Here is a 21,640-nt window from a genome sequence, read left to right on the forward strand (position 1 = left end):
AGCGCGGCGAGCGCGGCTCGGGCCGCGGTCCATGGCCCCGACGGGAGGAGCGCTGCCCGCACCCGCATCCGTATCCCGGCGTCCGGCCTGAGCGGACCGCGCGGCGCAGCCACCCTGTCCTGGGCTTGGGATTAGCTTGCAGATCTTCTTCATGGAAGCGATGTCTCCACAGCAGGATGGTCTAGGGGGGCAGCCGGGGCGCTCCTCCTCGCTGACAGGGATGTCTCGCATCGCGGGAGGCCCAGGCACCAAGAAGGTGAGCCGGGGAGGGGGGCACGGGCGCTCGCCTTCCACGCGTGCCTGGCGCTGAGAGGGGTTAACGGTCCCTGCGAGGCGAGGCGAGGCGGGAGGGGGGGGCGGTGTCACCTCCCGGAATCCCCTGCTCCCTCTGGTGGAAACCGGTCTCGGAAAGCCCCTTGCCTCCCACAGATCCCTCTCCACCTCTGACCCCCGAGGTGGCCTTGACCGGGCAGCCTGGGGAAGGTAGGGGTCCGGGAGGGTACACGCCCAGCCCAGGCCTCCAGGGGTGTCAGAGATGGGTGTCGTGGGCCACACTGTGGGACCCGGAGATTCGTTCAGCTGGCCTTGACCTAGGCTGGATAGCGGCGGGTAGGCAGCTTCCGGAGGTCTCAGCGGGGCGTGGGGGACTTGGCCCGGAGCCACCGCCTGCGAGGGGACCCTGCAGGAGCCTATGGGGGCGGCGCCCTTGTTCCCTGTCACACCGTGGACCGGTGTGGGCAACTACTTGTAGCATTTGCTGGTGATTGACTGGTCCAGGGTACAGAGGGAGGATTTCGATGGAGGTCAGGTGTCTGCAGTAGTTTCCTGAGCAAGTGCACTGTGGGCCTCGAGCTTCTGGGCTCCTGGGAATTGATTTGGGTATTCCTGTAGCCATGTCTGTCCCCCCTTCCTCCAGCACAAAACCTTCCGATATTTGGCCATATTTGTTCCTTATGGTGGTACAGCCTTTCCCAGCTTCTCTGGAAACAAGTTGCGACGAGAGATCATTCTAGATCTTCTCTAACAAATATGTGAAGACGTTGCATTGCTATAATTAGAGACTCAAGGGGATACATGGGCTCCCTGCATGTACGGATTTTATGGCCTTTCATTAATCTTCCCATTAGGATGGTGGGTTGGCTTGGAGGTCAGCGCAGAGAGGTAACATCTGTATAGAAATGTATGTGAGCTCCCAAGGACCTTGGCCCTGTCGCACAGCCATCTATGGGTGTCTGTGAACTTGATGTATGGGCAGGAGTGGAGGCTCAGTCTTTGATGTCTGGAGACTGATGTTTGTCCTTGTTTTATCGCCCTCCCTCCAGAGACTGTGTGTGTGTGTGTGTGTGTGTGTGTGTGTGTGTGTGTGTAATTCGTTTTTTCCAAATAAAACGTGAAAATGCCAGGTTGTCCTAATTTAGAATGGCAAATGAACATTAAGCAATTGGCATAGATTTAAAGCATTTTCTGTTTTTGTAAACCTAAGGAATTAGGAAGAATCAAGCATTTGTTTTCCTGAAGTGCGGCCCCTCCCCCGAGGCTGATTAAGCATGCTAGCATAGGGGTGGTGGTGGGGAGGAGCCTCAGAGAGTAGCTTTATCATTTTCAAGCCTCAATTGGCCCGTAACTGAAGGGTGACTGTGCCCTTTTTCCTGTGTTCTTTTCTCTTAGCACAGCCACTATCATAGCACACACCATGGTGTCCTTCATTAGAAAACAGAAAGGACTAGTACATTGCCTCATCAATCTGTACTTGCCCAAGACTGCTGAGAAAATTGAATGAATGAATGGTGGCACATAGGCACCATGGTGTTAGCACTTAGTGTACATTTCCCCCGTGCTTACAGTTCACATTGGTGTCCCGTAATCTAGACTGGGTTTTCAACACCTTTCCTTGCTCTGCAACAGCCAAGCCATAAGAGCAGCTACTATCCTCCCAAGGTGTCTAGAATGTCTGCCCTCCATCCCCACTGCTGCCACTGCAGTCCAGGCTACCCTGTAGCCACCTCGAACTTGTGCCTTTGCAGAAACTGCCCCCCTGACAGCTTTCCTGTCTTTCTGTGATCCGTCTGCATTTAGCAGTGCCAGGATGGTTTTTTATTTGAATCGATTGGGGTGTTCATTTGCTTACAGTTCTGAAAGAGATTCATTCTGTATGAGTAGTAAAATGCAGGTCCTTTCCCTGGGGCCTGACTGCTTCTCCCACCCCTTCACACTGCCCCCTTTGGTATGTCCTTCAGCCACGTGGGCCTTCATTTTCATACACCAAGTCAAATTCATGGCTATTTTGAGGTTGTCGGTGTTATATTCCCTTTGCGTCTGCCCCGAGAGTTGGCTTCCTAGAGGTCTGTCTGTCTCCTTCCTCATTAAATGGAAGCCACCTCTAGACAGGCTCTGTGCCTTCTGCTTTGTTGGTTGTCTGAGCACTGTACCTGGCATTTTCTCATCTACTTATTTCTTTCCCATTCCCGGCACCCCTCCCAACTGTGTCCTCAAAGCTAGGGCCTGCTTCACCATAGGTGTTTCCTAAGCCTTCCTTGGGTTCTGTAAAGCCAAGAACATGTGCAGTGTGGCCCTTGTCCTTAGAATCTGTCATTTAGAGAAGGACCACCAAGCCTTAAAGAAACAGGTAGGAAATACTTTAGGTTTGCAGGTCTCCTGGTCCCTGCTTAATTCTTCCATTACAGCTCCAAAGCAGCATGGACAGTATATAAATGAGTGGACTTGATTGTGTTCCAGTAAAACTTTATTTATAAAAACATGTAGCAGAGGCCATCAACACTTGCTGAGCAAGCCTGGAAACGTGGGCTTGATACCCTAGAGCCCACAGCAAGGTGGGAGGAAAGAACTGATTCTACAGAATTGTCCTGTGACCTCCACACACACAACACATACATCATTCACACACAATAATAATAATACACACACACATACATACATACATACATACATACATACATACTTACATACATACTCTGTCGTTCCTCAGGCCCTGGTAGGGAGCAGTGCTTTTGGGTGGGACCTGGTCAGGTGATGGACTTTTATCTTCAGTGTCTAGTTCAGTAGCTGCACGTGTCTGTGCAACTCCTGAAGTGTGGATGGTACATTTGCAGAGTTTAAAGGCTCCCTTGAGTTTATCTGACAAACAATAACCTAACATATTTAGAATTTATCAGTCTAGGGTGTGATGTACATATTCACTTAGAAAACTGACATATCCCTAAGAAATCATCCAACTGCTTTATGTCACTATAGATTAAATGTGCATTTCAGCTTATGTGAAATACGATTTTATGTTTGTTTTTGCCTTTCTTTTCACTATAATTTTATCTCCATCCTTCTTTTATTTGTATGTGTTAATGCCTTTCATTGCAGAATGATAAAGATAAAATATTTCAACTTGGAGGTTTTATATTTCATATGTTTTAGATTTTGAATTGTTTACTTATACATAAGTAAATAATTCAAAACCATTGTGGATGACATTCAGGTCTCAATATAAAATTCATTCATGTCTCATAAGCACCTTACATGCATAATCTAAAAGTAATTTTGTTCATTGTTTTTAGTGTATTTTGATCTTCACCCATTACAGGAGATGTGGCATAGAATGTTCCTCTCTCTCTTTCTCTCTCTCTCTCTTTCTCTCTCTCTCTCTCTCGTATTTTTATTGATATATATATATATATATTGGTTTTTCAAGACAGGGTTTCTCTGTGGCTTTGGAGCCTGTCCTGGCACTAGCTCTGTAGAGCTATATATTTTTTCTCCTTTCCTACTCCCTCTCCTTCTACCCTCTCCCATGATCCCAACACTCCCAATTTACTCAGGAGTAGAATGTTCTTCTCATATCTCAGATCAATAATCAGGGAGTTTCAGGGTTGGAAGCAGTTTTGGATGCCAGGTTGGGAACCATGGATGTTTACCCACTCATCTGGTGTCTGTGTTGCTTCCATTTCTTGGCTGTTAGAAATGAAGCTGCTGAGAGCCCCCACACCTCGCTCTGCATGGAGCCATGCTTTCTTTGGGTAAATACGTAGGCAAGGGATGACTGGATCATAGTTAGTCATATACTTGACTCTTGGTTGTGAAGTGATTTTATATGTCCAGTAGCAGTGTATGGTAATCCAGTTTCCACTCACCAACACTGACCACCTCTCTCTGGTTTATCGTCATCCTCTGGGGTGTGAAGTAGTGCCTTGTGATCTAGAGCTGTACTCCTCGATGATTCTGAGTATCCTCTCAATGCTTGTCATCCACACATTCCCTTTGGAGAAACCGCTCTTTATCTTGCCAGCTTTTGTTGGGTTGCTAGCGTTTTTATTACTGAGGTTCGAGAGTACTTTATACATTCTGAATTCAAGTCCTTTATTGGGTATGTGCTTTTCAAAATATTTTCTCTCTGTGACCTGTAGATTTTATTTCTGTAGCCTTGTTTTTTCAAGAGCAAACGTTTTTCATTTGGTGAAATCTAACTTGCTCTCCTTTTTTCCCTTTAATTTGTCTTCATTGTAATCAACTTGAATTTAATTTAAATTTATATAATGGTATATATTCAGTGGTTACAGTATTGGGCAGCAGGTTTAGAGGGAGAGCTTAAAACAACAACAAACAATTATTAAATGGCTTATTAAAACACTATCCTAGTAGGGGTCCCACAGCTTTAATCCCAGCACTCAGAAGACAGAGGCAGGTGGATCTCTGTGAGTTTGAAGCCAGCCTGGTCAACAGAGCGAGTTCCGGGATAGCCAGAGCTACACGGATAAACTGTGTCTCAAATAATAATAATAAAAACAAATAAAAAACAACAAAACCAACCACGATCCTGATTTGAACAGATGTAGGTATTCAGATGGACACTCTACACTGGATTGTTGAAGGGAAGGAAGGCCTGTTTAAAGTGCCCTTTAATTCTGTAAAACGAAAAGACTTACATAAAACGGGTTTCAGAATGTGGGGGCAGCATCAAGTCCAGAGGTCTTAAGGTGTGTCTGTTTGAGCAACTAGCCTGTAGGTGTTTTATAAGAAGTCAGACTTTTTATTTTATGGCCTCATTTATTATTTTAACCACAAGAATTACCTAGCTGGATAACTTGCCTTTATTTGCTACTCACAAGATTTGCTGGTTTTTAGAGAAAATCCCATCTAAGTTAGAAGACAATTTCTGTTGTTGGGGGGTCTTCAGAAGAACCTACAATAAATTTATGTAGCAGTTGCTAGACTGGAGCTCTCAAATGTAGGTACAATATACACACGACAATTTAAATTCTTCTGGAATAGTATGTTCTTGGGGCATGTCCATATTTGTCCTGGACTGTCCTGGAGCCCTGGAAGCCCATATTAGAGTCACTTTGGTGTTAGGAATGATTTGTGTCGTACTCAAGCACACTGGCCCTTTGGCTTCGCTTAATAATTAAAACCTGTTTAATGGGTCGAGAGGTATTGGAGTAGGAAGGAGATTTGTAGGCACAGAAAACCAGTCAAAGGAAAATAGCCTGAAAAAATAGTTCTAGCATCTCCAAAAGCAGCAACTGCTGTCACACACACTGTTGCTCCCTCTCTGTGCATTTCCTGGGTCCAAATCTGTTTATAGCATTTGGTGGGAGAACACCTCCAACTCCCCAACCCCCACCCCCACCAAGAGCTGACTGCTTTAGCCAAGTGTATGGCTGGTACTGGGCCTTGAATGAAATGCCTTAATAGTAAGCTTCAGTCTTACTCCAGTACTGAGTAAGACAAGCCCCTGTTTAAAGCTGTGTTCTACTGAGCCCTTCCCTGGTGCTACTCACAGAGTGAATTGCCTGAAGCCAAGGAAGAAGGATCCTTTTGTTCCAGCCACTGCAGCCTCTGGGTAATGTTAGGTAAACATTGACTAGTAGTGACCACTGCTGCCACATTCACAAGCCTTAGTATTTGTGCACCCCTCTGGGTTTGTGCCTTGATGTCTGCCACTTTCTGGTGCTTCATAGAAGGAAGGCAGATGTATTTCAGGAGCTCTTCAGCCGGGCCTGATGTCCGTGTTGATAGCTCATCCTATCAACTTGCCTACTGTTGGAAAGCCTGGCACATTCTGAACATAGACTCGAGACTCTGATTCAAAGATCTGTGTGGATGCCCCGCCTCCTGTGTCTCTGATAACTGCTGTGGAAGAGGATGTGTGAGAAATGTCACTGAAAGTTACATCAGTAAACTTAGAAGTCATGAGACTGAGTTAAATTATATACGTGTATATGTATACGCATGTGTATGTGTGTGTGTTGTGCATGTGTGTGTGTGTGTGCAGGTGTTCACACGGAGAGGCTAGAACAAGGTATTAAGGGTCTTCCTTTATGATTTAATAATGCCTTGTTACCTTGAACCAGTCTCACTGACCCCAAAGCTTGCCTTCCTACTGGGTAAACAGACTGGCCAGACAAGGGAACTCCCACGATCTGCTTGTTCCAGTGCCTAGAGCTATACACACAGCCGAGCTCATCTTTGTAGGTGGCTACTGGGGATTCAAACACAGGCAGATCCTCATTCTCACAGCACAAACAGTTACCCACTGAGTCATCTCCCCAGCTCCAGGTAGTTCAATCTGAAGATCGAGTCTCATAGATTAAAATGGGTAGTTATAACTCATAGACCAAAAATTCACAGACCATAGCTACCTAAAGAGTGGGTGCAATTGCTATTCCTAGTTTTGAAATACAGATTGCAGTGAGGCAATGCCTGCTTCCAGGGACTTCAGCATTCTCTCTGGTTATGGATTATCAGGGTCTGCAAGACAAACAGCAACACCTTTGGTGACCGAAGAGGAGCAAGAATGCTGAAAATGAATTGTTTTCTGTTAATGACTGAGATGTCTCGATTCTTTCATGGCTTGTGACCTTGTCAGGATATGTTGGACTTTTTTTTTTTTTGGATTGTAAGTGCATCATAAGTCTGCACCACACACAACTTACTGGGGACATGTAATTATACAGCTTATATTTTTTTCAACCTTTGTGGTCACTAACAGTGCTACCAAAAATGTATAAAGACAGTGTATCAACATATATATATATATATGAACATACACTTATGTCATATATTTAGTTTTTGAAGACACACACACACATATATATAAAAACATATACATAATACACACATTATATATAATTTTGTAACTCAATTGAAGTATCTTGAAATACACCCCTCATGTCTCCAGAGATATGATAAAATACATCTAAAATAAACTTGTACTGGAGGAAAAGTTGACTTCCCTGCTGTTTCTGTTGGTTTTCTCCTATTCAAGATGATAGAATTCTGCGAGTCCCGTTATGTTTAAGACCCAGAGAGCAGACTGTCCATGGTAGTCACAGCTCCAGTGGTTGTCTGAAACTAGGGTAGCGTAATATTTAGGCTTCGCTCTTGTATGGGAGACTCTGGCACCATTTGGGGGACAGGGGCAGCAGAAGAGGTCACTGACTTCTGCCATTCAACCCGATGGTGTTTGTAGGCAGCACAGCCCAGTTTATTTTAAGTTTCGTCTCGGCTGTGTTTTCTTCAGGACAAGTTTAGATTAGAAACATCCAGCCGACAGCAGAAGCAGCCCCATAAGCGCTGCGTGTCCGTAGTGCGCTGAGCAGCCCTGACCTAATTTTGACAGACACCTGTCACACGGCATAACTGGAAGTAGAAGCTGTTTTTAGACATCTGGTCACTCAAGAGGACTCTGAGAATGGAAGGTATGTGTTGCCCCAGAAGCTCACGTATCGAGATCTAGAAAACTCAACTTCGCCACAGCCTGTGTTTGCCTGCTTTACCTGGGACTTTGTTTGCAGCAAGGAATGCCTGAGAGTCTCTCTTCTGCCTCCCCAGTCACCATTTTCCATTTGACCTTGAACAGTAACCACTCCCAGATGGTACCATAGAGAAATCTGCACAGACTCTGATCTATTTCTCTTCTCACTGGTGCACTCCGGATGGTTTTTCCTTTTTTGATCATTGTGTCTTTTGGATTTGATCATGCTATCTTTTGTCTCTGCATTTGGAAAATAAAAGGACAAGGCTCTCCAATCACTGCAGTGTTTATCATACCTTTAGGCCCTTAGCCCTCAGACAGGTGGGTATTGAGATGGTCAGACTGCCGGTGTCATGGCTGTAGAGGTAATTATCTTTGTGGTGGCCATGATGTGCAACTCCGCAGCAGAACCCTGCTCTGTAAGGCAGAGAGCACTGGTGGTTGACCTGCGTACGTGAGTGCTGCTGGAAGGGAATTGTGGCCAAGGGTTGGAACCAGTGGCTTTGACAGAGACAGCGGTCCATGCAGTTCAAACGCTGGTAGTGATGATAGGGCAGAATCCATTGTGGAGAGGGATGGAGGCAGAGAACAATGAATGTGTAAGGGACATCGTGATGATCACACTTGCTATAAACACTCCTGGAAGTCTGTGCCCCAGTATCACGGTCCCTTCTGATTCAGGAATTTCATACAGAGGGAGAGAGAAATGGGGGGGGGGGGACAGATATTGGGTCAATTTTAGAGAAAATTTGAAAAATTATGTCATGAAATTTGGGCTCAGATTTAAGGCTGGGATGTCTGCTAACCTAGTGCTTACTCTTCTATATTGTATAGATTCTTGTGTTTGTTTTTGTACTTGAAAGTAATGATTGTCTTGTGGTAAGAACAAAGAGCCAAAAGTAAAATTGTTTCCATCCTAATGTCAGCTGGAATGTTAATCTGTTCACAGCAGTCTTTACTGTGATGTTTATTTGAGCTAAGTGGTGAGACTGGTTCTGGATGGAACGGTTTGTGAGCAGATAGAATATTATATTTAGCACAAGCTGAATTGACAATAGCTGGGACCATCAGCTTGCCACCGTGGTCAAAAGCTTGTTGTGATCGTAGGATCCAGAAGCAAGGTGCAAGGTTAAAAAAAGTTCTTTTCCCTCTGCAGAGCCAGTGTTTTCCCACTCTAATTGTGCAGTGGCTTGAGTACGTCTCCACAAATAAACACAACAGGCGTGCAGGGAGCAAGAGAGAATACACAAACCATCCACAAATGGATTACGAGTCAAATTGGAGTACGCTAGTTTGTAAATTTGATCCAGTGTTTTTCTAGCTGTGAAAATCTGTACTTTAAAATGTTCCCTCAAATCTCTCATTTTAGTGTTATTCTTGTTTACTTTAAATGCTCAAAGGTAATGTTAGCACCATTTCTGTGAAGTTTGATTGAAATGCTTGAATTTTTATCTCTAAACAAATCATGAAAACTTGCAGTCCACCTCTGACTTAAATTCTTCATCTGATTCCTTACTTTTGATAATGTTTATTTCTGTTTACTCACTGGGCAAACTAAGAATGGCCAGGTCTGGATTCACATGTGGAGGTGAATAAGGCACTGCCATTGCACTTGGTGGACAAGAAATTAAAATTCTAATACAAACCTCTAACAAGAACCTATCTGTAGCGTTTACAAAGAAGGGATTCTTTCTAAAGACCTGGGGAGGAGGAACCCAGTGGAAACATATTCCTATTGAAGCTTCTTTCAATAGAAACATAAACATAGTTTCAAAGAGTATAGATGGAGTTACCCTATAATGGGGAAGGGACAACAATGTCTCTTCCAAAAGTACAGACTGTCAGATAAAAAGCCAAATGCCAGATATGTGGTTTACCTTTTATGAGCTGTTGTTTGGTAAGGTTCTATAGGCACATTGCCACCCCCCCCCAAAAAAAAACCAACATGACATTGTCATGGCTTTTGGTTGCCCTCCAGAACTTGGTGGTGAGATCCAGTTGCCAAACACACTACAATACTTGAGTCAGAGACCATGGAGGAGGAAAGCTGCTACCAACCTGGAAGTTTCATCCCAACTGGCTAGCTTTCAATTGGCTGGCAGACGCTATGTACATTACCAGAGAAGAAAGGTAATTGACAGTTGTACTTAGCTGTGAACCTGTGAGCTACAATGATGACTGGTCCAACAACACGTGCCTACTAGTGAAATTGGGGCATAAATGTTATGGGAGTAATCAACCATTTTCTGATTGAATGTAAGGCCACAAAGTGAAACTCATGTCTGCTTCCTTTAATTGTCCCAAGGATCTGTAAGTGGGTAAGTCATAATCCGTAGTAAAAACTCTACTTCTATTATTCTTCTAAATGGACATGGTACCCAGCTATCTTCTTTATACCCGGATATTAGTGCATGTCTCAGCCCTCTTCAGAGAACCTTCTTTGTGCGGAAATAACAGTACAGAGACCTCTAGATGGCCACCACGCAGAGAAGGAAAGACTGTGGCATGGCCAGCCCAGAATGGGACATCTGTCTAATACCTCTTCCCCCCAAACCTCAAGGGTAAAGAAAGATTGGAGGAGCGAGAGGTGGTGGATGACTGCCGTAGAACAGTGTTTTCTGGACAGGACAAGGCTGGTATCCACATGAACTCAGCAGCTGTGACTGGCAGACAAAATGCAAGCGTGGGTAGGGTCTGTAGTCCCACTCCTAGCTGAGGAGCTATTGGCAAACTGGAGGCTCCTAGGAGAAGTTGGGTTGGTTTACTTCAGGGAGCATCCCTTGGGTTACTGCCCATGCTCCAGCAGATGGCCTGCATTCACCCACATGCTGGACTAGGTAGACTCAGTGGATTGGTTTTTTGTTTGTTTTGTTTCTTTAGAGCACATGAAAGTTGGAAGGAATAGTGGTTGGGAGAGGGGAAGAGTTACAGGGAAGGAAATGGAGGCAAATTTGATAATAATTTTAATATTAAAATTCAATATTTTTAAAGAGACAAACACTTTTAATGACCCAGTATTCTTTGCTAGAAAATACTAGGACAGTAGTGGTTCTCAACCTTTCTAATGCTATGACCCTTTAATACAGTTCCTCATGTTGTGATCATCCCTCAACCATAAAATTATTTTTGTTGTTACCCCATAACTGTAATTTTGCTATTGTTATGAACCATAATGCAAATATTTGTGGAGATAGAAGTCTGCCAAAAGGATCGTGACCCACAGGTTGAGAAAGGCTGTACCAAAGGGGAAAGTGTATTTTGTTCTTTCTTTTACTAAATATCTTTTTATTTTTTTTATTTATTTATTTTTCGAGACAGGGTTTCTCTGTGGCTTTGGAGCCTGTCCTGGAACTAGCTCTGTAGACCAGACTGGTCTCGAACTCACAGAGATCCGCCTGCTTCTGCCTCCCGAGTACTGGGATTAAAGGCGTGCGCCACCATCGCCCGGCGTACTGAATATCTTTTTAAACAATAAAATATGAAGAAAATTTTCTGGACCAAAAAATGTTTTTGAGTTGCTGAAAACGACAGCTCTTTCTTTAAGCTACCTGTTTGTAAGTTTACTCTCCTGCATGTGTCCACCCATGTTAGCCACCTGAGGGGCTCACGTTCAAGTAATGGGAACCATTCTCCGACCCAACAACTTTTGATGACTTGCCACTAGAACACCTAAGGGGTGGATGGCGGCAAACGCTAACAAGTGGGCAGGCCAGTTCTGGAGTTCACGGGCGAGCTGCTGAGCCATTGGCACGAAGAGCAGTCAGTTTTCCCTTTGGATGGAGTATATTGCAGGTGGTGGTGGTAGGGATATTCTAACTTCTGGTCATCAGTCAGTTTGCTGGGACAGAGCCTAATGGTTTAGTAGACAGCTAGTTAGATTTTTTTATTTTAATTTTGATTGAACACACAATTAAAATACTACACAGTTCACCAGCTTCAGTGTACAAGTCACTGGTTTCTAGATTGGTTCTTTAATTATGCATTGGTCTTAGGAAGCTTTGATTAACTCATAAAGGATCAGTACAGCTCTGTTATCTCCCACTGCCTCGTCTTCCCAAGCTCAGGACAAACACTAATGTACATTCTGTTTCTGCAGAGTCTCTTGTCCTGAACAGCTTCTATAAATAGAGTCCGTAATATATGGGCTTTTGTGACTGTTTTGCCTAAATTAGCATAATGTTTTCAAGGTTCCGGCATGTCATGTCATAGCACCTGTCAGTCCTTCCAAGTAATATTCCATGTGTAAACCTGTAATGCTGTGCTTATTTATTCATGAGCTCGGGAGGCATAGAGTTGTTTCTGCAATGCTGCTGTGGGCATTGCTGTGCAAGCCTTTGTGTGGACACACATTTGCATTTCTCTTTGGGGCATAACCGTGGCATGAATTGCAGGAAAAGGTCACTGTTTGTAGGAATTTTACCTATTTTCAAGAGTAGCTTCCCCAAGTTGGAATGAGACAGTGGTGGGTAAGAGTCCTATGTCTCTGTAATGAGAAAACCTTCTTATTGTTGCCATCCTAGTGTGGATAAAATTGGTAGCTCATTGTGGCTTTTATTTCCCTGGTGGCTAATAATGTTGAACAATTTTTCATGTGTGTTCATATGTCTCTGTAGAAATCATGTCTTTCACCTGATTTCTACTTGGGTAATTTGCGTCTCTTTCTGAGTTGTAATATATTTATTTATAGCTAGTTATATATTCTAAATACAAGCCACTTAACATAACTATAATTTACAAATGATCTCCATTCTGTGCAAGTATTCAATATTAACGGTATCAAATTTACTGGTTTTGTTCTTTTGTTGCTTGTGGTGTTACATGAAGGAACAATTGATTGCCTCATAAAAGTAACCAAAGTAGCTTGTATTTTGTAGGATTTTTATAGTAACACACATCTTTCATCACTTTTGAGTTAATTGTTGTATGTGGTATGAGATCCAACCCTAACTTCCTTCCTTCACATGGAGTTATCCAGTTATCCTGGTACAGTCTGTGCTAAATCCTCAGACAGATTGTTGACCAAGTAGCACAACGTGATGGCAATGTGGTGCTTTAAGGGTAGCTTCCAAGGACAGCAGTGCTGCTCACTCTCTAGTCCTTTGCAGAGGCCCCTCTATTGAAGATCCTCCCTCAACCCTCCCTTCCTTCTTCTTTCCTTACTTTGATGGGACCTCACAGTATAGCCTCTAACTCACAACCATCTTCCTACTGTAACCTCTTTTTAAACAATAAAATATGAAGAAAATTTTCTGGACCAAAAAATGTTTTTGAGTTGCTGAAAACGACAGCTCTTTCTTTAAGCTGCCTTTAAGTGAAAGGATTATAGGTGTGCACACGATTCCTGGGTGTTTGTTTTCTTGTCTACGTGTTTGGGGATGGTGGTGTTGATGTGGTGAATGCCTGGACTTTGAAATTCACATCACTCCCCTCCCCTATTTATTGAGTTCATCTATGCCACACATTACACAGATCTTGGGGAATGTAAAGTCAAGTTTCAAGAGATAATTGCTGAAGAAAGAGGGCAAGTTTGGCAGGGAAGGTAGTGCCTGTTCTCTAGAAAGCGGCAGAGAGATTGTGTCAAACAACAGCAGAAATTGTATAACTTTTGAATAGCACATTAAGTGAGATGGGAACACAGAAAGTTGAAAGTATGATGAATTCAGCTGATTGAACTGACTTAGGGTGGGAAACGTCTTGCAGATTAGTTGGCAACATCACTTAAACTTTGAGTTATTTTTGAAAGACAAACCAAAACATGAATTACATGCTTTTCATTCCCATCTGCAGTTGTGACCTCTGTCCTTTTGCTCTTGGGCAGAATAGTTTTTTTGACCTGCCAAACTAAATATAGCCTCAGAGGAGACAGCATAAAAATCAAAGATTTCATTTCTCCCTAATGTCCTTGCTCGGCTTATCAAATAAGTGGCTGCTCGCAAAGCGGGCCAGGTTTTAAAATGCGGTCGCTATTTTCTTTTACACTTTGTTGTAAGATCGTATCCTATTTGGGGACAGTGTAGACAGAGATGCTAGTTCATGTTTGTTTGATTTTTAGCACACATAAAATTCTTGTTAATTTTGGAGTTGCTTCACGAACCTAGATGGATGGTAAAATATGAAGCACAATCTCCAAAAGATATATACAGTTGCCTTTTAATTTAACATATGGTTTATGCATTTTTCTCTTTGGACATTTAATTTTTTAAGATAAAAGATTACTTTTCAAAAATATTTCCTTCCCAAATTGCATCCACTACTATGATGTCACCTCACTCTAAAACTAAAACACTTCAGAAAAAAATAGAATATAGTGATAAGTGGAATAGTAATTTGTAAGCCAACAAAATATACAGTGTCTGCAGTTTACTGTTGGTTTCTCATAAAACCAAGTCATGATTGATCCTGGAATAGCTGTACTTTTTGTTGGTCTAATATGGCCTGACCTGACAAGCTTATATGACTTTTTATATTTATAAAGGAATAAGGTCTCATCTTCTAATATGTTAAATTTTGTGTTGTTATAAACAAATAGAAAATTTGAGTCCTTGTTACCTAAGAAAAGAGCAGTGATTTTGTAGTATCAAAGACCCCATAGACCTTTGGTTTTCATATACAAGCAAGGGAGAACTATGGATTTTGAATGAAATAACACCCAAGTCATTGTATCTTCTGTTATATCAGCTGCTCCTGAGACTTACATTACTTCTGGACAAATGAAATCCTGTGAATCCTAAATAGTAATGTATTGCTTTTTCTTTCTTTCATTTCATTTCTGTCTTTTCTCTTCCTTTTTTCTTTTTTCATTATTTTTGCAAATCCATGGAGAATATCAGAAATAAAAATATTTAATGCCCTAGAAAACTGTAGTTCAAGTGTTCTTGTTTCCTAGACAATAGAAACCCATAGAAGGGATTGGATTGTCTTGGATTGACTCCATCAGGAATAAAGTCTGAGACGTTTATCAATAGTAATATGTGTGTGTAATCTGATTTCATCTCTTTCAGTATGGCTCAAGCTGGCTGAGGTGAGTTCAGTCAGTGTTTGACCCTTCATGTATCTAACAGTTGGTGTTACCTAGAACACCATCTAATCACTGTGTATACCAGACATTCTTTCATGTTGTTTTCATGAAAAAAAAAACCTCTATTTAAAGATACCTTTACCAAGGAACATTTGTAACCATTTTTTTAAATTACTTATTTGCATGTTTTACAACTCTCTCAGGAAAAAAAAAAAAGGTCCTTAAATCAGATAGTTTCTTAATCATTTGATTCTTAAGGAATCCATTTCAGAATTTTTGTAATTCTGTGAAAAAGTTAGTTCACAGCTTTTGTGAATTTAATGCCCATTAGCCAAGGGTCACCCTTGAATCTTGTCCCACTGCTCTTTCCCATTCCCTGTCTTCCACACGGATGGATGCCCGTTCCTATGTGCAACGGCGCTACACTAACATGGAAATCACTTCTGAATGAAGAATCTCCTTGTTATTTTATGTGTGTGTGTGAGTGTGTGGGGGGGGTGGTAAGCTCTTTCTTCACATTTTAATTCATTTTATGGCTCTTCTCTGAATTCTTTCCAAACTTCTTGGTCAACCCAAATGCAGAGTTGAGAATTAGAAGTCATGTACGAATTAAGAACTACTCTAGAACTGTTGTCTGCTGACGGTGTTGTTAGAGAACACCAGGAAGAAGTTACCACAGCAGCAGGCCTCAGGGGTGACCCCACAGAGAAGGTCAGCAAGCCCTCAAGGTCAAACAGGTAGCGGGGACTCCAGGAGGGCCAGCAGGATTGTCCACATTTTAAATACCACAATGACAGAAATTAATCATGAGACTCAAGATGGGGAAGAAGTATCAAGACAAAGCCAGAGTGGAGTCCTCAAAAAAATAAATCAGAAATATCTTTGATGAATAATATTAACCTATACCTTCATTAGTAAAATGAACCCAGTCTTCCGGTATTGAGTCTGTTCACATAGGAAGACAGTCGTAGCAGCCTCACTCAGTGGCAGTGTCAGGTGTGTGTGTGTGGGGGGGGGGATGTGAGGGTATAGTATACAGATAGGAGACAATGATGATGTGCACCCCAATAATGAGGCCAGAGTGCCAGCAGCATCAATAATTTGAGAGATTCCCTAGGAACATCATGAAGTTTTGGAGTAAGAGTCATACTAAATAAGTTTCTTACTCAACTAGATGATGATTCTTCTGCCCCCGTGTTAGTATCTTACGTTTTATTTACCACCTAAGAAGTGGTTGATGCTTTTGCGAGACGTAATGAGATGCTGACCCTGACCACCCACTTAGCTTTGTATGGTTCCTATTAGAGCCGTGTCCAGTTTCCAAACATGGTAGTTCCATGGTCTCAGGCAGAGGAGAGACCTCTGGCCATGTTGGGGAGAGGCTATGGCAGAAAGAATGGCTTTTGCAGTACGGTTTGAAGTTTCGTCATGGCTGTTGTGACTCATGTTATTCTCACTGGTCAGTCTCTGGCTGTATCCATGTCTGTTAATACTCATAATCTTCAATTAGAGAATTATTATCTGGATATCCCATACTGAATAGATCCTCCTTCACCACAAATTTTTGGTTAGTAAAAATAGAGAAGTTGAAGTATCAAGTAACTTACTACTTGTAAATTTTCTAAATGAAAGATGAATTTTTCTTAAAAGTTAAAGAGAACGAGTGCACTTAAAAGGATGAATACCCATTTGTGTAAATATTTAAATGTAAAATAATATCAAGAGTTGATTGCATGTCAGTTTAAGAGTCTGATTGCTAGACTGGAGAGATGGCTTGATGGTTAAAGGCACTGGCTGCCCTTGCAGAGAATCAGGACTCAAAACCACTTGTAAGCAGTCCAAGGAATCTGATGCCCTCCTCTGGCCTCCATGGCCACTACATGTGTATGGTCTGCATAGGTACATGCCAGCAAATACTCATACACATAAAAATCAATAAATCCTGCTTTTAAAAAAGGTCCTAGCCACTATGATTTTGGCTTTAACTGATTCTCCTTCATTTTATTTGACCTCTCAAAATCTTTTCTTCCACTGAAGCTTGGTTGAGAACACATCATCACCATAAAATTGCCTCAAAATTATATCCCCCAATGTTAGCTTGGAATATGAATAAAATGGTCCATGTCTACCTAGCATAGTTGTTGCCAACCTGTGGGTCATGTCCCTTTGAAGGTCAAATGGCCCTTTCCCAGAGGTCAAATATCAGATATCCTGCAGCTCAGATATTTACATAACAATTTATAACAATAGCAAAAATTACAGTCATGAAGTAGCAACAAAATAAATAATTTTATGGTTGGGGATCACCACAATGTGGGGAACTATGTTAAAGGGTTGCAGCATTAAGAAGGTTCAGAACCACTGCTCTAGCATTTAGCATGTATATAAAAGGCTGTGATGTTGTTTTTCCTTATTCCCTGACCATAAAAACTGCCTGTACCTCATGTCGATACTTGTGGTCCTATTTTAGATGTGGCAACTTTAGATCCTTAATGGAGGTTGTAGACTCTTTGATAGTCAAGACAAAGCTTGCTAAATTAGATTGAAAACCAACATTTACTTCCTTCACAAGCCATCTGCTCTTTATTTTTTTTTCTCAACAGAAAATGAAAACACTAGCAGAAAGAAGGAGGAGTGCCCCGTCCCTTATCCTGGACAAGGCCTTGCAGAAGCGGCCAAGTACGAAGTGAGTACAAGGCTTCATTCACATTTACAGCTCCACCGTGCTAGGGGCTTTGTGTCATTGACGAGGTTGTCAGGTAATCTTTCTGTAGGCCTGAGGGTTGTTTATCAGCACCCGCAATTTCTGCTTGATGATAGACTATGACCTGGGAAGTTACCTAATAAGATATATAATAAGATATATAATAGATAGATTTAGAAGTAAAGCGTCTACCTGGTTGCTTGGAAACCGAACAGAGTGACTTTCACACCACACAGCTCACAAGTATGGAGGGTCAGAGTCTATTTGGAAAAATTAGAAATCCCAGTATTGACAACGGAATGTTTACATTGCACCCCCAAATTTGCTTACTGTTTATCACAAGGTAGGACCTATCCATGAATGAGGTAATTTTTTTACCAATTACATTTGTGAATAAATAAACCATACTAAGGTTATTTTCTTTAAGAGGCTCTTATAGACAGTACTGTAAGTTAGTAAAATTTGAACTGGAAAGCTAAACTAAATATTAAAAATGGCCATTTTACTTATTAAATCTACTTTTCAAGGAGGATTTTAAGAAAGTCTTTTATAATGTGTTCAAATATAATTGCTATTTAATCACCAATTTGAGGTTTGGGGTTTTGTTTTATTTTTTGGTTTTTGTTTGTTTGCGTGTGTGTGTGTGTGTGTGTGTGTGTGTGTGTGTGTGTGTGTGTGTGTGTGCATGTGTGGGTGGCCCACATGTGGGTATGGGTACATTTGTGTGCATGAGTGTGTGTGGAGGCCAGAGGTTTACACTGGGTAACTGCCTCAGTCACTCTGTTTACTGTGACTTTGCCAAGGCAGCTGGTCTCACTAGCCATTGTGCCCTGCCTCACAGTTGTCTTGTCTCTGCCTCCCATCCCTGGGATTGCATGCAGGCTGCCACTGCCACCAGCTTTTTATGTGAGTGCAGGGGATCTGAATTCAGGTCCTCGTGCTTGCCTGGGAATCATTTTATCCAGTGATCTATCTTCTTGGGTCCCTAATTCATTCATTTTTTTTTAAATGGCATTTTAACTCACAGACATTTTTTTCTTTGAAATACAGCTATGATGACTTTCTGCTAAACCATAAATCCATGTAAAGAAAATCTCTGTAGCCTGTATTTAAAGTGAGGGTATAACTGTAACCATTTTACAAGTGGTTTATGCTAACTTAATAAAGCATCTATTTCATCATAGCAGGTTTTTGTGAAAAGATAAATTTCCAATCCTATTTAATGAAATATTCAAAACACTTAGGTCACTTTTTTTTTCTCAATTCTCAAACTAAGTCCTTTTTGACTTGTGCCCTAAATGCATACACTGCAGTCAATGGGTTAGTAAAGAAAGATAAACTACTTTATTCAGTGGGTGCCTAACCACAATTTAATTGGGGAGACGCTCTTCAAAGTAAAAATGCAGTAGAGTACTTCATTGCCACTCGTGGCTTTAGATATTTCCTTTAATATGCTTCTGTGTTCGTGTGGATAAAAGGAAATGGCCTCATCCTCACGGTTTGGTCCTGGTACCTAGGAAACACAGGAGCGGGTCTTTTAGGGGAAGTGGAAACAGAGAGAAATGCAATTCTCAGTATAGCTCTGTCTAGTTCTCTGCATACAAAAATAACCTTTCACAGGGTTCTAAATGAAGTCTATTACTGGACACTTGTAGGTTCGAAGTGTAGTAGCGATCTCAGCTAAAAGAGGCCTAGAGTTCAGTGTCGGTAGATAGACATTGTCTTCAAGCCCAGACTGGCATTTATATAACATTGTACTGAAACTTACAAACATAATCAGCTCCCTGATGGTACTAACCTCTAGGGGGCACTTGGAATTGTGTGGAGGTTGGCTTTTCTGAAAAAAATGCAGAGGGCAGCAAGCACAGAGGGTGACAGACAGAAGGCATCCAGCCAAGTGGAGTCTAGTGCTCATGTCCCTTGTGAATGTCCCACATACAGCGTATTTATGGAGAGAAAAATTGCATATGTTGTCCCTACCTAGGATCTGAATGTTTCATATAGAAGCACAGTATTTTATTCTCTTTAACTGATACTACATTTTCCAGAAATGCAGCTGTGTTGTACAGCAGGAGATGATTACACTTTGTACTCTTTTGAACCATTTTTTTAAAAAGTCACTTGGTAGTACCACATTTGGGGGTATTCATTTCATTAGAGGGTTGCTTAGCCTATTGTTCTTAAATGTAGATACATACATTATAAGTAAATGTAAACATTTGAACCCTAGTTGTGCTTTAGTATAGTCATGCCTGAACCTGTCCACACCGAAGAGCATGATTTATAATTGCACTCTGGTCTTCCTTTTTATTGTGATCAAGGTTCTGATTACTATTTTACAATTAAATTTACATGCCATTTTACATTATAAAAGAAATTAAAATAGATGTGTGCGTTTATATAAAATAGGTGATCCATATAATAAAGGGACATCCAGTTTAGTAGATTTAAAACCACAAATAGAAATAAACAGGTAAATGGCAGATCAGAAGCCACATCAGTGCAAAGGAAAATAAATTAGGGTGTAGTTGATGATTGTTTGTTTAAGAAAACAGATAAAGTCCACTTGGACTTTTCTTCACAAGCAGGAGACCAGCTTCAGTGCCCAAGTTGTACCACACTACTTAGCTTAGCTAGAGTCAGCTGTAGCTACCGAGGAAGTTCTCTCACAAGCAGACAGCGCCAGAGGCAAGAGAGGCGAAAATGCTACCAGGTATCGAACACAGCCTGCAAAAAGAGAGGGCTGTGGAGACACAACCAGAATGTGGCCTAGGAGCCTAACTCCCAGGAAGGAGATCCTCACCAGAGAGGGAAGTGCACCTCCCTGACCGTTGGTCTAGGATCACTGGAAAGTCCTGTGGACCACAACGCAGCTGGCTGGCTTGACAAAAGTAAGCAAGTCAGACAGGCCTTCTCGGGAAGCTCTCTGTGTGGAAAGAACAAATCTCAGAAACAATGAGGGAATGCCACAGGGGATTCTGACAGAAGCAGACTTGGCCACAGAAGCCCTTCTCTTCAGGAAGGACACATCGACACAAAGTGTCTGAATTACTAAGGCTCTCTTCCCTCCTCCAGCCCATGGATTTTGACAGGAAAGACAAGCCAAGGGTAGACAGGAACCTTCTCTTTCCAAATGTAGTCACAGTACCTTATATTTGATTTAATTGCTTACTTTTATCATTTGCTATTACTTTCTTATTTTAATTGTTTTGTTTAAAGCTTGTATTCACCAGAAAGTGCTTATGAGCATCCTTTCTCTATACTTAGAAACATTACCTTCTCTATTTTCTGGTACTATATATTATACCTATATTGTATACTTTCCATCTCATTCTCACTCTTCCCCATTTTTCTCATTGTCAATTCACTTTACCAGTTCACTGTTAATAGTCTTAGCTCTAAAATAAATAATATAATTTGCATTTTCCCTAATCAGTACCAGTATCCCGCTGTCACTATCTCTGAACCTCATTGGAGACACAAGAGAAGTGCACATGTCTCCTACTGCATATTAACACGGTAACTGCTGTCAGATCCTTTGTCATTGCCAAGGTCTTCCCCCTAAAAAGCAGTGACAGTGCCAAGTGAAGACAGCTCACCAGGAGGACCCAGGATAAACCAAACAAATGGAAAAGGATAAGAAATCTCAGGACACATCCTCCGAACAGATACACAAAACACAACAAGCAAGACAGTAATCTACAATGGCAGCTCCACAAACTCACCACCTCTAAACACCAAAACCTGAACTAAAGTCTCAGGAGGAGCTCAGAGTCCTGCTCTTAAGAAGGACTGATGACTGTAGAAAGGACCCTGGGTAGATACGTGAAATCAAATCAGGATCTAGAAAAGAAGTTAGCACAGAGGATGAACTGCTTTGAGAGGAGAAATTCAAACACATGGACGAAAATTCAGAAAGGAAATTGAGACTCAAAAAAGAACCTGTGTAAACAAGTTCTGGAAATGAAAGAATTATCAGATAAAAAAAAAACATAAAAACCTGGAAAGCATCATTCAGAAAGCAAGAAGCATGGCCCTGCCGCAGCCAGGGCTGTAATGATGTCTGAGGTTCCTGTTACCATCGAAGACCATGTGGACGCCCGGGGCCTGGTGCCATGTTGGTGTCTAAGGGCCACACTGCTGCCGGGCCCTTGCT

General features: G+C 41.9%; 1 protein-coding gene across 2 annotated transcripts in view; it reads left to right on the forward strand.

Annotated features, from left to right (window-relative positions):
- Arhgap20 (Rho GTPase activating protein 20) overlaps nucleotides 1-21,640 on the forward strand; it is a 91,035-nt gene that overhangs the window by 349 nt on the left and 69,046 nt on the right. Inside the window, exons 1-2 of one of the 2 annotated variants that reach the window (XM_005347342.3) lie at nucleotides 7-256; nucleotides 17,384-17,466. In XM_005347342.3, coding sequence (XP_005347399.2) covers nucleotides 152-256; nucleotides 17,384-17,466 — 188 coding nt within the window. In that variant the 5' untranslated portion in view covers nucleotides 7-151. Of the gene's footprint in view, nucleotides 1-6; nucleotides 257-17,383; nucleotides 17,467-21,640 lie in introns of those variants that run through there. The other variant, XM_026779123.1, reaches the window with a different exon arrangement.

Source organism: Microtus ochrogaster, chromosome 5 (assembly GCF_000317375.1).
Source record: "Microtus ochrogaster isolate Prairie Vole_2 chromosome 5, MicOch1.0, whole genome shotgun sequence".
Taxonomy (NCBI): Eukaryota; Metazoa; Chordata; class Mammalia; order Rodentia; family Cricetidae; genus Microtus; species Microtus ochrogaster.